This window comes from Ammospiza nelsoni, chromosome 1, assembly GCF_027579445.1.
Source record: "Ammospiza nelsoni isolate bAmmNel1 chromosome 1, bAmmNel1.pri, whole genome shotgun sequence".
Taxonomy (NCBI): Eukaryota; Metazoa; Chordata; class Aves; order Passeriformes; family Passerellidae; genus Ammospiza; species Ammospiza nelsoni.
The window spans coordinates 147,435-163,059 of NC_080633.1; the positions used below are offsets into that span (position 1 = coordinate 147,435).

The following is a 15,625-nucleotide window of genomic DNA, read 5'->3' on the forward strand; positions in this document are numbered from 1 at the left end:
GTGAATTTGTCCTAGAATTCTAAAAAACTCTAGAAAAGTGCAGCATCCCCCAAACTAAAGGGGGAGGGGGGGTGAGGTGTGTTCATGTCGGTGTTTCAAAAACAAGTGTCACCCTTTGTAAGTAAAAATGCCAGGTAGGATGCCTGCCTTTGTCAACACATCTTCCTGTGCTGGTGAAATTGACGAAATTGACCTCCATGTCAAAGTCTCAACATGACCAGCCATCAGGTGTCAACTTACAATCCTGACATCTTTTATTGCTATTTTAATACATTAGTTAACTACATTAGTTCTATTGACAAACCCCCTTTTTATATTCTCTTTTACAGGGAAGTTGGCAGAGGAGGGGATATGAAGTAGGTTGGAGTATGACCTAATGAACTGAGCTTAGAAATGGGTAAGTATACCCTTAAATTAAAATGTTGCTTCTTAATTTGGAATAATTCATGCAGGAAAATAATAAAAAGGTACTGTAAGTAACTAAAATAGATCTACTAGACAACCTTTTCTATTTCTACAACATTCACTCAATATTCACTCCTATATTTCCACAGGAATTAAAAGTGAGTTGGTATTCATGTTTTGCTTTAGAAACAGAATTAGTTGCAGTTAAATTTACAGTTTATATCTGGTGTAAGGCACAAACACCTATGTGAGAGACACCAGGCATGCATCTGTTCCCTGTGGAACAAGGACATGAGAACAATTGCAGAGGTCATGCCAACAGCTGGCTCTCCTAGTATTGTGTCTCTGACAAGGGTTCAAAGTTTCTGCCTTTCATATCCGCAACAGTCCAAGGCAGAGCGTTCCAGAACCTCACCAGGCAATGTAGGAGGAAGAACCTCCTTTTCCTCCTTTGGAACCTGCCACGAGTGAGTTTCATTTGATGCTATTTCCCTCCACTGCTGGAGCAGCAGTGGGAAGACATTCCCTAGGCACCTGTGCTATATGTTTTACAGGTTTTTGCCATCCCTTTCTTAATGATTTTCTTTTCCAGCCTGACAACAAACAATTTCTCCTTGCTGTATTTAGACAGATTAAAGTTATTAAATAAATGTATCTTTCAACTGACTCTTTTTGTTTTGAGATGGTAGAATACCTGCTCTACTTACAGCAAGACTAAAACTTTGGAAAAGCAGAAATCACAGATACTTTGGAAAAGTAGAAACCAGAGTAAAAACTCTGTTCAGCTTTAGACAAACCCTTATAGCTTTAACTGGTTATATGCTTTCTCAAAATGTTAGTATCAGCTGCATGATAAAAGAAACATGAGCATGAAGAGCAAGCACTATCCTGGAAACATCAGGGAATTGACAGACAGCTTGCAGAGCAAGGGCAGCGAGGCATTGAGTGCAGATCTTTTGACACAACAAAACACCCCAGTGTTTTTTTCCTGTTCTGCACACATGAAAAGATTTCTCAGTTCCTTGCCTGAAGAAATTAATGATAGTGTGCTACAGTCAATTAAAAATTCTGGACCGGGAGAGTAGTTTCAGACCTCTAATGCCAAGTGCCATCAGAGTCAGTCTGTGAATGCCCTGGGCACAGGCTGAAGCATGGCCTACAGAGTCCTTAGGACAGAGCCTATGCAGCACAGGTGATACAGCCTTTCTGGCTGGTTCAACAGGTACTAGACCAGGATCTAATCAAATTTCTAGGACGTTTGTAGAAACAGCAGAAACCTTCAATAAATATTTTTATTCTATGCTTTTACATCTTTTATCACATGAAAGTGAAATGGTTATCTCCTATTCCATTCTTTTAACCAAACTGGATGCTAAATATTACAAGATGCTAAAAAGCACAAACACTTTAAAATCAGCCAAAGACAAAAGTGCATCTAATTCCTTGAACTGCAAATGGCCACAGTTGGGAGAGCGTTTGAGAGAGGAATTGTACTTGCTGTGTTTGTATTCTTCTCTAGGGATGTGTTATGGTCACAGCAAAGATGGGATTTGGGCAAGATCAAAGGCTTACTCAGGCCAGTTTTGTGAGCTCTCAGTCTTTTGCTTTCTCACCCTACTACTGGAATAATCTTTTGGAGGCATAACAATGCCTATGGGACAAAGATCTGTGCAGCCTGCCTAATTCCTTCCCTTGCATGGTTTGCCCTAACAGAACAGTTCATAGCTCCGTGCAGGTCTACACTCTCCTACTAAAGTTTTAACTAGAAATGCAAAAAGAGTGTTTCAATACTTCAATTCTCCATTCTGGCCTTGATCTAGTTGACAAAACTCCAGAAAGCACCTAGCAGAACCAGCATCTGATCAGCCAAGGTTTTGAACATATGTAGTTATACTTTATCTTAGAATTCCATGAATAACTGGAAGAGATTACTATTAACATTAGTAAGACAGTGTCCTTCTTGCGGCCGCAGTTATCTTTCTATTATGAAAATTCAAACATTTCAAACTTTTATAAATTACTAAAAAGCAATTGCCATGAAATTATGCATTTTTATCTATGATTTCCACAAGATTTTTTATCAGTGATGACAAAAAAATGGCCAACTTGCAGGTGGGGGCAATGAGGACAGTGTGGAAGGAACGACATGATGGCAGACAGTGTGGGGGCCCTGCCACACCTGCCTGTAAACAGATGTGCAAGGCTGGTGAGAGAGAATCAGAGACCAAGGAACAGCTGCAACACTACAAATTCTGGGATACAAACATCTTTGGATAGCTTCTATGGCTGTCACAGAACGACAGCTTGGAAGGCAACGACAGCAGTCGGGAGGCTGGGGAAAGCAATGAGGAAGCCTTCTGCAAGAAGACGAGCAGCATGAGCAGCTAAAGAACAAGCCAGGAGCGGGTCTGGTTCTGCTGCTCACGTCCAAAGCCACAGAGAAGGCTCCGCGCTGTCTCTGGCTCCATTGCTCCGGGCTGAGCGCGGCCCTCAGAGCCCCGAGCCCAGGGCAGGGGGGCGGCAGGGCTGTGCACAGGGACCCTGACAGGCTGCACAGACAGGACGGCTCCTCAGCACGGTGAAGGTGGGCACAGGGAAAGCTCTGCTCCTGGCATGGAGTCACACCGGGCAGGGGCACAGGGGGCATTGCTGCGGTACAAAACACACTGGCAGGAGAGCACCTGGGGGCCCTGAGGGACACACACAAGGGCAGAAGGACTCTGAGGGGCAAGGCAGCCATAGCAAAGGTCAGCTGCAAAAGGGGCTGCATTAGCACAGGTTTTGCCATCAAGCCCAGGAAAGAGGCTCTTCCTTCCGACTCCATGCTGTTGGAACTGGATCTGGACTGGTGGGCACAGGACCACAAAGATGTGACATCTTGGAGCAAGGCCTGCAGAGCACGTTGGGGGCTGGAGCACAGACCTGCCAGGAGAAGCTGCAAAAGCTTCCCTAGCCTGGAGAAGAAAAAGGAAAAGGAGGTTGCCCGGGAGAGCGTGATGGCCATGGGGACTGGTGAAGCACAGACAGGGCCAGCCTCCCCTTGGAGGTGCATGAGATTAGGGTGAGAGGCAGCAGAAACTCACTGCAGCATGGGCAATTCACTCCCTATAAGGAAGTGGTTTAGAAAAAAAAACCTCTGACAGAACAAACAAAACACATTATGGTATTAAAACCTTGGAACAGGCTGCCAAGAAATGCTCTGGAGTGTCCATCCTTGGCTGGAGGTATTCAGAACCCATCTGGACAAGGTCCTGAGCAAGCCGATGTAATTTGAACCTGTTTTATACAACAGCTGGCCAGTAAATCTTTCACAGGTCCCATTGTTGTGCACCTCCAGGATCTCAGAAAAAGCCCAGTAAATAAAACTGGATCTATTGCAGGCAGGAACAACTGGAGCTGCATTCTTCACTGCTTAAGCAGGACAAACAAAACAGTTTCAGTAATCTTGATTAAAAAAACCAAACAAACAAAACACTAATAAATAGAGATTTGGCAGCATCTTGAGAATTAGGCTACCCAAGAATTTCTGTCTTTGAGACAGATAACAAAATCCAAAACCTCTTCCTCCCCCAAGTTTGACAAGTTCAGTTTGATCCTTGGCCTTTTTTACTACCTATGGCAGATGGACATAACCCATGCATTTCACATGTATTGCTGAGAACCAGAATTTTTATCTTAAGTGGCAGTGACTGAAGTCTGACTTGGCAGCTACTGGACAGTTTCCCTGCTGAGAATCTTTAGACTATAGCTTATTGACACAAGTATCTCTACCACTGAGGCTTCTATGGTCAAACAAAGACAGCTAAGGGCTGACATTCCTTATAAATCGTAACTGTGCCACCCTACAACCCCTAAGAGAGAGTGATTTGAGGAGGATTTCCGACTGACTACTACAGGGCTGGTAACACAGTCCAGTAAAACGGCAAAAGCAATCCATGTTCTTGGTCCTCCTCTCTTAAGACATGGCAAGCCATTGATATTGCTAGGTCCCCTCAGAGGCATCCTTCAGGCTGAACAAGGCCAGTTGTCTCAGTCTTTCCTCATGTGCTGATCCAGTCATTCAATCGACCTGACAATCATCCACTGACCTTAGTCCAGTTTGCCAATGTTTTTCTTGAATTCAGGATCCTAAAACTAGACACAGTGCTCTAGCACTGAGCTATTGAGTATGGAGCAAAGAAGGGTAATCAAGTGCCTCAATCTCTTGGCTGTGCTCCTGGACACAGAGCTCTGGACACTGTTAGTCATCTCTGCTGACAAGACATACCTCCTGCTCACACTCAGCTCGCTGTCCACCAGTGCCTCCAGGGCCTTTCCAGCAGTGCTGCTTCTCAGCCAGGCAGCCCTCCTCTTTCTCAAGGAAGAACATTTGACTTAGTTGACTTTCAGAAAGTTCTTGTTGGTTCATTCCTCCAGCATGTCCACAAGCATATCAACTGGTTTCCCCACACAGAGATTGGTCCACCTGTAGATTTCATAAGCCAGCATGGCACTGCCTCCTCCAGTGGCAAGGATGCTGGACTGATCAGCTGCTATGACACATCCCTGCAGCACTCTGAGCAACCATTAGCCACCTTCTCAGCCTCATCATGCACCCACATGGCTGTCAGCCCATTCAGACCAAAATGTCCCAACCTGAACACAAAACTATTACGTATGAGAGAGTGGCCTTGAAAGGACATTGGCCAGTTCTCTCAGCTCCCTCAGATGTAGCCTGTTGGTTATCATGGAGTTGTACGGGTCAAGTTTCCTCAACGAATCCCTGGCCCTATCCCTGTCCACTGTGGCCTGTTCCTCTTGGATGTGTTCACGGATCACAGGGCACGGGAGGCATCATTAGTGCAGACTGAACAAAGAAGGCTTTGAGTGCTTCAGACTTATTGTCTGTGTCATCACTGGATCACCCAGCCCGCTCAGCATGGAGCACACATTCTCCTTGGTCAGCCTTTATTACTAGCACAATAGAAGAAGCTTTTCTTCTCCTTGATGTCCCTTGAAAATCTCAACTACAGCTGAGCTTTGACTTTGCTGATACCATTCCCTGCAACGCCCAGGCAATTGTTCTAAACTCCTCCTTTGTAACCTTGTCCCTGCTTCACTTCTTGTACATTGCCTTTTGACGTTGGGACCAGCACTGTGATTACCTAATTCTGGGCTCCTCATAAATCTGCTCATTTTCCTGCATTTAAAGCAGGCTGCTCTTAAAGGTCCTTAAAGACCTCCCAGATTCCTTGACACATTTTGCCCCTCAAAGCTGCTTCTCAAGGAATCACACCTACCAGTCCCCTGAATAAGGCAAACTCTGCTTATCCAAAGTCCAGGGTTTGTACTTGACTACTCTCCTTCCTCATCCCTGGCAAGATCTTTAATTTCTCTATTTCACAGTTGCTATATCCAAGGCTACCACTGACTATCACACCCCTAACCTCTTCTTTCTTACATGAAAGAATGGCAGATCCTGGTGTTCCTCACCTCTGGCTGGCTCAGATGAAGAAAGAGGTGGACAACAGCCATGCAGTGACCAACCCACAGCAGGACAGCTATTATGGCATGGGATCTGTGCAGAGAATTCCATATGGTGGTCAGTGAACAGCAGCAGCAAAAATTGACTAAATATTTGTGTAAAGGAAAATGAAGTAGAGAAGATGAAAAGGAGAGGACAGGTGTAAAAAACCTTGTCAGCACAGCTAGACAAAAAGTCCTCAGGAATCTGGGGCTGAGTGAGAAGAACAGCAGCCAATACTAAGAGACGAGCATGCCACAGAAGGAGGGGCAGTTTGCTGTTTCAAAGTTGAACTCCACTCTGCAAGTTAAACAAGGAAAAGCAGAGATGGGCACAGCTATATGGAGCTAGAATGGTTTTCAGCTGAGATTCCTGCATCAGAATGGGTAGGCAAGGAAGACAAAAAATCAGAATGGTGGATCACATTCACATCTCCCTGGGAAAAAATGTAATGACTCAATACTAAGAGAAAATAAGACTGACCAGAAGTAATGAGGAGGCAAGGCCTGGAGAAAGAGGTACAATCTGAGGTGCAGTCATGTGTCCCTACAGACAGTTTGTGGTCTGAGGTTGAAATTGAGGCACAGCTGTGAAACCCGGGTCACAAAGGTAACATCAGCTCCAGAGATTTAGGAACCCAGCCATGAATGAAGATGCCTGTGAACTTCTCCAAAACTGAATGAGGGTTTCAGCGACAGCCAAGTGTGAACAAGGGAAAGATCCAGAAGTGAGGAAAACAGGGCAGGAAAGAGCCTGCTGGACAGACCTAGAGTCAATGTTAAATACACTATAAAAAAACTAAGCCTTGTTATGTTACAGTATGTCAATGTGAGTGTAACCAAAGTCCTTGTGTTAAAACTGCATTTTAGACAAAATATATGCTGTCAATACAATCAACCTGCATTTAAGTAAAGTATTTGACATACAGTCATAAAGGGAACCACTCCTAAAGACTGAAAAATGCGGGTTGGAGCAAGACCTGGTGTAGGAAAAAAGTGTTCTTGTACAAAAAAGGAGAAGTACGCTAAGAAAACTTAGTAATGATAAATTTGGGTGTCACTGTCATTGCAAGGAAGAGGATAGTACAGAGAATGTAAGGAAGCTCAGAACCGTATAATGGAGATGGGATCATATATAGCATTACAACACATAGGATCATGCCTCAGAGTCTAAATCCTGCTCTAATATGGGAATTCATCAGTTGCATATGACAGAAAGCAGAAATACTTGTATTAGCCAATCACAGAATGACCAGAGGCTGTATCAATGTGGAAAGGCCAATTAAAAAAAAAAAAAACAAACAAGAGACCCAAACAAACAAAAAAAAACCAAAAACAAAACAAAAAACCCCAAACACCCAAAAAACCCAAATAAACACAGCAATCCTAATTTGTAGTGCTATTTCCAATAGAGCTAAAAATGCAGGAACAGCATCCAAGCATGGTGGATACTGGCAATCTGTAATACTATGTATAGTTCTGGTTTTTTGAGAGGTAGATTTAAAAAAGTTTGAAAAACATTAATTTAACCAGGATCAGAGAAAACAAATGACTAAGAGGATTTCAAGAGGGGAGCCTCTCTAACTTAGCAAACTACTTCCCTTGCCGAGCCTAGCAAAACAAAAAAAAAAAACCCAAGCTGCCAGGCCAAAAGAATGTTTCAGGTAAGGAATCTAACTAGTTTTGCAGTGGCAGTTGTGTCATGGCTTCCAAGCCAGAGGGAACTAGACTGGAAGTGCCAGGATGTCCCATGCTGTTGCCTAATCCAATCTTCCTACGTGCACAGTTTGCTGGGTTGAATTTTTCATACAATTATATTCCTGCAAAATTAAATCCTTCTCAAATAGTTGACCTGGAGTGGCTCAGGGATCCTACCCAACCAGCACAATGCTCCAGGACTGCGGCACAGGCTTGACCAGAGAGCCTGGAAATCCAACAAGAGGTTACCTGTGCCAACTGCTGAGTCATTGTCATACCAAGGAACAGTGGGAACCCACCTCCTTTCCACTACTACATAAGATCATTTTCAAGAGTCAAATGTATTTAATATCTTCCCCTCTTCTCTTCAAATTTCCCAGAAAACACAAGCAAGACTCTGCAAAAAATCTGTGGGATGCTGACTGGCTGGAAAACATTCCAGAGGTAGTTCCACAAAGCTGGAAGTTTTACCCATGTTTCACATGCATTCCACAGCCACCAGTGCCCACCTTCCACTTGACAGGACAATGATGTGCACAGCTTTTCTTCATCCCACAGATGGTGTAAGGGATTTCTGACACACTAACTGCAGCCTAACAGAGTACCTTAACCCAGACAGAGGTCACATCATTGATACCACTACTGCAGCTGCACTCATAAAAACCCCACTGCAGAAGAGACTTCTAGCAAATGCCTTATTACTCCATCAGTTAAAGCTTTTGGCTGGCAGCAACAAAGATACTGAAAAGCAAGAATATTTGGTGACAGCATGGTTCTGAAAGCATCTGTAGAGATTTCTGACACACCTATGTAAGTTTCCACCTATTAAAGTATTATCATGGACTTGGTAAACAGAGTCAGTGATCTCTGCTGGCAAAAAAGTATGATTGCCTCTCACACCTTTAATCTTATAAAGGCAACACACAAAATAAAAACCAAAAATATAAACACTCCTACAACCAACCAACCCAAAACAAAACTAAAAGCATCTTGAAATGGACATATATTTCCAGCAACAGTGTCACTATACAGGATGTATCATTGTCTGTGAAAACAGTTTGTGTGGGACAGACAAACCTGACAGTACAAGAAACTTAGCTTTCATTATAAAAAAGGTACAGACCACCAGCAGAGCAGGAATGAGGCTTCAACATAATTAGCAGGGAGGCTGCAAGTGGTTCAAAGGTCTGGGTTTAATGGTAGCTTAGTCCCTTCAAGACAGCAACATAAGAGATCTAATGGCTTACATATGAAAGGCTCTGCTTTCAGAAAGTGGCAGGAGTAACAAGACAAGAAGTGATAGCATAACATCAGGAGTACCAAAGTGGGCTCACCTCTTTGGATGGCTGGTAGTAGGCACCTGTGAAATGTCACAGAAGTGACTTTGGAGCGTGCCAGCAAGCGGGCTCACTTTAGCAGTGGAGCTTGAAAACTTGAAAAGGATATGGAGGAAAAGGACACACCTGTCCAAGGGATTCTGAGCCCAGAAAAAGCACCAGAAGTCAAAGCAACTTAGATTAGGATGTGACAAGGCTATGTATTTTGAAGCCTTTAGGGACCAAGCAGTTTCTTGTGAACTGTACTGAAGAGGACAAAGAAAAAGAAAAGTATGGGAAAAATGAGAGAGGAGAGCAGAGAGAAATCCCAATGTTTAGAAAGGAAGTAGAAGATGTAAGCACTGAGGATCAAACATAGGCAGACACCAAAAGCCAGACATATCCCCAGGGATAAAAGAATTAGTAACTCTTCAGACAATACCGACCCCTCGGACTCTGTTGTTTACACAGGTTCACTTCAGCCCTATGGTGACACAACCATAAAAATCATAACCTGGCAGCTGCACTGGGCCAGAGACCTGAGCGTGCGCCCAGCCCCGGAGGTACAGCCACACTTGGAGCGGGTTTTGGGCAGGCTCAGCAAGGAGCAGGAGCCGTGCGGAGCCCCGAGGGCCGCGCTGGCAGCCCAGCGCCGCGGAGCCTCCAGCAAGCGGCAGTGCTGGCTCGGCTAACCCAGGCGCGAGGCCGCGCAGGCCGGGCAGCTCCGCTCCCAGCCCCCAGCCCAGCCTGCTCTCCACTTGCACCCACTGCCTACTTACTTTTTAATTAGATTTTTAAACAAAAAGTGAAAGAATTTTCTAAAATTCCTCTAATTACACTAAGATGCTGAACTGATTGTGAAGGGAATAGGAAATGAAAGCGACTCACCCTCTGAGGGAGAATTTTGTCAGCCATCTTCCTCCTCTTGGCACTGTACATTTTTTAAAGAAAAAAACACGTTACCATGGTGACAGATCTAGGAGTAACGAGGCCACCTGCTAAATTATCCTGACATCTCCACATGCTGGTGCACAGCTGTGCATGCATCAGCAAAAGGGTCTCACCCATGCCCAGGACCTTGTACCCCTTCTCTCAGCAGCCTGGGGAGGCAGTTAGGTAAGAACAAATCAGGGCTGTCTGTTATGCATCCTGGAAAGAAGTCTGTAAGTTCTTTGATCACAGCATCTTGTGTGGTGCAGGGCGGCAACACATGCAAGTGCATGTGCACACACTGCTCCTGGGCACAAATAAGCGTGCAGAGCATAGTCTCACATGTGGCGTGCACAGACACACCTACGGTGTGCACATCTGAGTGGCTGAGAGCCTGCAAATGGCACATCAACTTGTTCAAACGGACAACACGCATTTATTCCATCATGCCCAAAATTAAGTGCTGAAGAAGACACATACATGTGTGTGTATTTCATATGATGTATGAAAACACACGCATATTCACATCCTTCCTTCATATGTACATACACACTTGTTTTACTTATCATATATGCATGAGTGATGGATAAAGGTGGAAGACCTTACATTGCCACATTTCTTCATCTTTATGAACACAGATGTGGGAAGATGTATGTGTGCCTGCAGTGTGTATACATACTGTGTCCATACCCATACATAGGCACATTTCTATAGCTATGCTTTTAAAAATAGACTTGTACTCGTGTACATAAACACAAATTTGTGTGTGCCTGAGAAATGCTGCTGTCAGGAAGACTGTCTTCAGATTCTAAGAACTGATCACGCCCACCAAACCTGCCACCCAGCTTCCTCTAACAGGGGCCAAGAGGGAATTCAGGTCCCATCTCTTTAACTTGCAAGGCCTTTATCTTAAGCAGGAGATTAATCACTCCCTCTGCGAGGGACAAATGAGAGAAAGCAAACCAGCTGCTGCCACTCTGCCATTTCACAAGGACCCCCCCCTCCTTTTCACACTGCAAGTCTGTCATCAGCCGTGTCCACGTAAAAGCAGTTTCCACACATTGATGTGGCATGGTCTCTTCCTACATTTGTTAATAATGAGCCAGGGCTGAAATACCAGATTCTTGAGACTCTTCCCCATGCCCACATAAGCCAAGGCTGAGGAACTCTTTGTGCCTGGAGGTACAGTGGACAGAAAGTTCAGTTACACCCAACAGGTGTACAACGTCCCTTTTACAAGGGTAGGAATAATGGGAATGGAATGTCACATGGTGTGAAACTCCAACACCTTCCACCGCTCACAGAAAGAAATCTGCACTGAAACACTTCACTGAATCTGGAAGCAAAGGCTGAGCAAGCCCCAGCCTCCCAAAGGGATTGGGATATGCATGAACCTGCAACAACCCCATAGGCTTGCAAATAAAAAACAAGAAAAAAACAAAGCAACATCCTCTAAGAATCTGGATCTCAACCAGTTATTCAATAATCTCTTACAGAAATGAGATTTTTGTCTCCACCGAACCTGCCAAGAAAGGACAAGGGCAACTTTCTTGGCCCGTGCTAGAAAACACGGAACTGATTTTCCCCCCAGAATTGGACCCAAGGTGCCAGAAAAGTGTGCCTGAAAAACACATAATGGAAAACCACAGGGAGGTGGAAATGAAAAAAGGGAAAACAATCAACACATTAGTTGAAGGGAAGGCACAGCAGAAGAAACAGAGAAACTCTCCGAATACCCAGGCAGCACTGCTGTGAACTGGACTCAAGGCAGTGGAGATCACTGCTGGCTCTCAAACTAGAAACACTGAAGTTAAGAACAGGGGAGGGGAACTTTTTTCTGTGAGTCAAGCCACCAACTTTTATCAAATACGGCCCTCTAATGCTGCCTGGCAACTAGTTAGTGACTAAAGTTTACCTTAATTATCCAGCAGGGGCAATTTGTCAGGTTATATCCACCCTAGGACCTGAAGCATGGGCATTATTTCATGCAGTTTCTTGGAGAACCTCCTGGGAGGTGCTACAGAATGTGCATTTTGGCTGCTGCTGGGAAAGGTCTCCAAGAAGTACATGCACTGCTTGTGCTCATGTGCTGCACTCACACACATTCCTTCTGTGTTCAACCTTTTTCAATTGTAATGTATTAATAGTCTCAAGATCAGCGTCCTTTCCAGATGCATCCCAGACACAAGCATTCCCAAATCTGGCTTGCTGATCCAAGGTATATAACCTGGACAGAGCAGGGCTCCTGAGGAACTCAGCTCAGGGAGTCATGTTTTACCTACAGCTGGATTCCCTGACACCACCAGCACACTGCCTGAAGCTGTATATACATCTATAGTGATTCTGCAAAAGGTAGCCCACACAGATGACTACACCCTATGTGCGTGTGGACCCCACTCAACACTCAAAACTGAAGAGGTCTAATGTGCTGCAAAAAGAAATTAGTTAACCTACTTAAGAGAGAATGTATTCAACAATGTGCAAGGTGGGCATATTTCAAAAAGAAAGTTCCACACAGAAATCCCTCTAATTTTATGAAATACTTCCAGTGCATATTTATTTACTTTGTATGTAAAAACATTTGGGAAAACTGCAAGTTTTATGACCTCTCTTCTGAGTGACCATAGTACAAGCATTCACATGACAAACCAAAGTTTTTTCTACTTGTGTCATTTACAAACTATTAGGTTAGTCAGAAATCAGAGCAACTATACAGAACAGGCAACAAATAATACAGTAATTGTACTATATTAGAAAAGAACTGTTCTTTAATTCTAAAGGCTAAACATACTCAACAAATTCATGGCCTGAATTCAAACCTGCGAAATAAAAGCAGAATAGCTACAAAACCAGACATTATTAAAGGTTGGTTTGTTGAAGACCATTCACAAACAAAAAAAAGGTAAAACTTACTAATGTTTTTCCTGCTTAAAAAAACTGTCAGTACATAGATCTTCTGTCTTATTTGTTCTTAAAAGTCATATCTACTGCTAAACAGGTACCATCTTTGTCTCTTCAAATTGTCCTGCTGTGTTTTCTTTCCAGAACACTCACCTCCTAGCCCGGTTCTGAGTAGCTTGCTGCTGCACCTGCTGCTGCACCTGCTGCTGCTGGACCTGCTGTGGTGCAGTGCGTTTTCTTGTTGTTTCCATCACAGTCTGGGGCATCCCAGGTCGCACCGAGGGGCTTCCGACATACGGGGGGCCTGGAGGACCCATGGGAGCCCCCTGATGGGGCATTCGAGCTCCTGATGGCATCCCAGGGCGCTGGAGGAAAAGCAAAACACAAAGAAAAGCCAGCTTGGTTCCCCTTTCTGCAGCTGCCAAGACATTTGTACACGATGCAACACAGGCCCCAGCAGATTCCCCGTCTGACCACCCCGATGAGCACCAAGCAGCAATACAAGGCACGCGAGCTCTGTGACTGGTGTATCTTGGATATCATGAAGAGGTATTCAGGGATAAAGTAGACAGGAAACAGGGAGGCAAAATACTAGGCTTGGGAAAACACTCAGTGGTCAATAGCATATCCAGACCAGGTTACACCTGAAAGCTCTACCTTCAGCCTGGATGGGAACAGCCCATGGCAGTGCCACGCAGTCAGCACTGGTGCAGCTCACTGCTGCTGCGAGCACACTCAGCTGCATGCGCTGCACTGCCGAGCAGCACCACAGTGGTGCAGCTCACTGCTGCTGCGAGCATGCTCCTGCTGCATGTGCTGCACTGCCGAGCAGGCAGATCTGAGCAGTGGCAGACAGAAACCAGCACAGGCAAAGCACCAGGATAAACATTTCCCATTGAGAGCCTTCTACTTCGCCCACACCAGAGAGCAGTGTAAGCTCATAATGCAACACAAATCCTTTATAAAAAAGGTCATGTCTCTGATCAAGCCTTTAAAAGAAAAAAAAAAAAGAAATGGATGTGGTAGTTTGTCAACAGCCCCTGTAGGCATTCTAAAGCCCTGGCATTTATGTTGTCTTCTGCATGCTCTTGAGAGACACTGGGTCAAATCACAAGCTTAATGCTGCACAAGACACCCAGTAAATCCAATTCTGCATTCTAAAAGCTTATAGCCATCAAAGAAAACCACCAGTAAAATAATGACTGCCTGTAAAATGCAATTCAAAACAGAGAGATGAGATTAGTCTCATCTGAGAATTATCAATATATATATATGTCCACATATACACAAAAATATAGACACACATACTCTCTAGGCATTTGAACCAGGATGAAAATAAGAATAACTATACAGCAAAAGTCCTCTGAAAGCCAAGTCCCTCTACAAAGTCTTTTAAGGAAACCAAGAGGCACTGACATCCATTATGGATAAACAATTGATTAAAGGACAGAAATGAGGCAAAAGTGATTGGTTCTGAAAACAAAAGAAAGGCACATGTAAACTTCTACTGGGATGTCTCCTTTTCAGCATATTTAAAACAACCTGTGGAAAAAAGAACCAAAAAAGCCAGGAAAAACCAATGAATCAAAGAAGTTTGTTGGTAATGCTAAGTTATTCATGTTGACAAGGACGAAGGCCAGCTTCAAGAACTGCAGAAGGACTTTATGAGATAGAATGAAGGCTTAAAAGGAAGATGCAAATGTAGTTCAAGGCATATTGAACTGAATTGCAAAAGGGGAAAAAACAATCCAAGAATCACAGAAAAAGCAATGGGCCCTAAGCTGCTGTCCAGCAGAACCTTGTTTAAACAGACACTTCCAGAAAATATTGGTTCACTGGTTACTAGAGGTCAAAAAAATCACAAAGAAAAGAAATAAGAGTGGAGGGAACAGGGGATATCAGTGTGCCATGGCCATGGTGTGTCCACAAATGAAGGTCTGTGGGCAGCCCTGGCTCCTGAAGCTCAGTGATAGCAGAGCAGAGCTGAAACAAGGACAGCGAATGGCACAGAAATTCTTAGCATATGGAACTGCATCCAGGGAAGTAAAGGTAAATAAATACATTGTGACTTTTCATCTGGAAAGAGGTGATCCAAAGGGGCATTTGCCAGAGCTCTGCAGAATCATGCGTGGCCTGGGGAGCACAGTCAGGTATTGAGTGATCACGGCCCCTGCCAAAATAGCAAACCCTGGCCATCAGCAGAGGGGCCAGGCTCACAGACCACTGGAGGGGTGAGTTTGTCACACTGCGGGTATCAGCCTGTGGAACCCTCTTCCAACAGGGTGCTAACAACACAGAAGACACACTTGGCTCAATAGCTGCACACTGCGAAGTACTTGGGAGAAATACACCACTGGACTCCAAAATGAGATCTGTGCACCCCTGAGGGCATGCAAACCAGTCCACTGGGAAGAAAATATTTAGTATACAGTCAACATATATCATTATTTTTAAAAGTTTACATCATCTTTATATCATAATTTCTATGATTTCTAAATATTTATATATGTATTATAATAAAACATAGTTCTAAAAATAATTTGGACCCACCAAATTATTAAATCTCCAAATTAACCATCCAAAGCCACTATAGCTCCCAAAGCCCCAGCTCAGGGTCGTCCCTGATCACCACAAGTCTGAGATATTCCTGATGCTTGTACCTATAAAGGAGACTGGAGAAAGGAGAGGAATGGATGATCAGCAAAGAACCAATATGGGCTATAACTGGTACGGACAGAGAAGCAAGGCAGGAGGGAGGAGAGTCACCAGCACAAGAACCCAAGCAGGTGAATTCAGCAAGTGTCCATGTAAGAAAGCAATGGCAGGTGTGAGAGAGCAGCAGGCAGCAGACAGACCAAACTGCAGCTTTGTGC

At 44.3% G+C, this 15,625-nt stretch overlaps 1 protein-coding gene across 5 annotated transcripts in view; it reads right to left on the reverse strand.

Moving 5' to 3' along the window:
* Window positions 1-15,625, reverse strand: part of SMARCD3 (SWI/SNF related, matrix associated, actin dependent regulator of chromatin, subfamily d, member 3) — a 72,104-nt gene that overhangs the window by 23,017 nt on the left and 33,462 nt on the right. For all 5 annotated transcript variants that reach the window (XM_059477415.1, XM_059477408.1, XM_059477432.1 and 2 more), the window contains 2 exons: window positions 12,906-13,117; window positions 9,810-9,852 (listed from right to left, as the gene is read on the reverse strand). In XM_059477415.1, coding sequence (XP_059333398.1) covers window positions 9,810-9,852; window positions 12,906-13,108 — 246 coding nt within the window. In that variant the 5' untranslated portion in view covers window positions 13,109-13,117. The remainder of the gene's footprint in view (window positions 1-9,809; window positions 9,853-12,905; window positions 13,118-15,625) is intronic.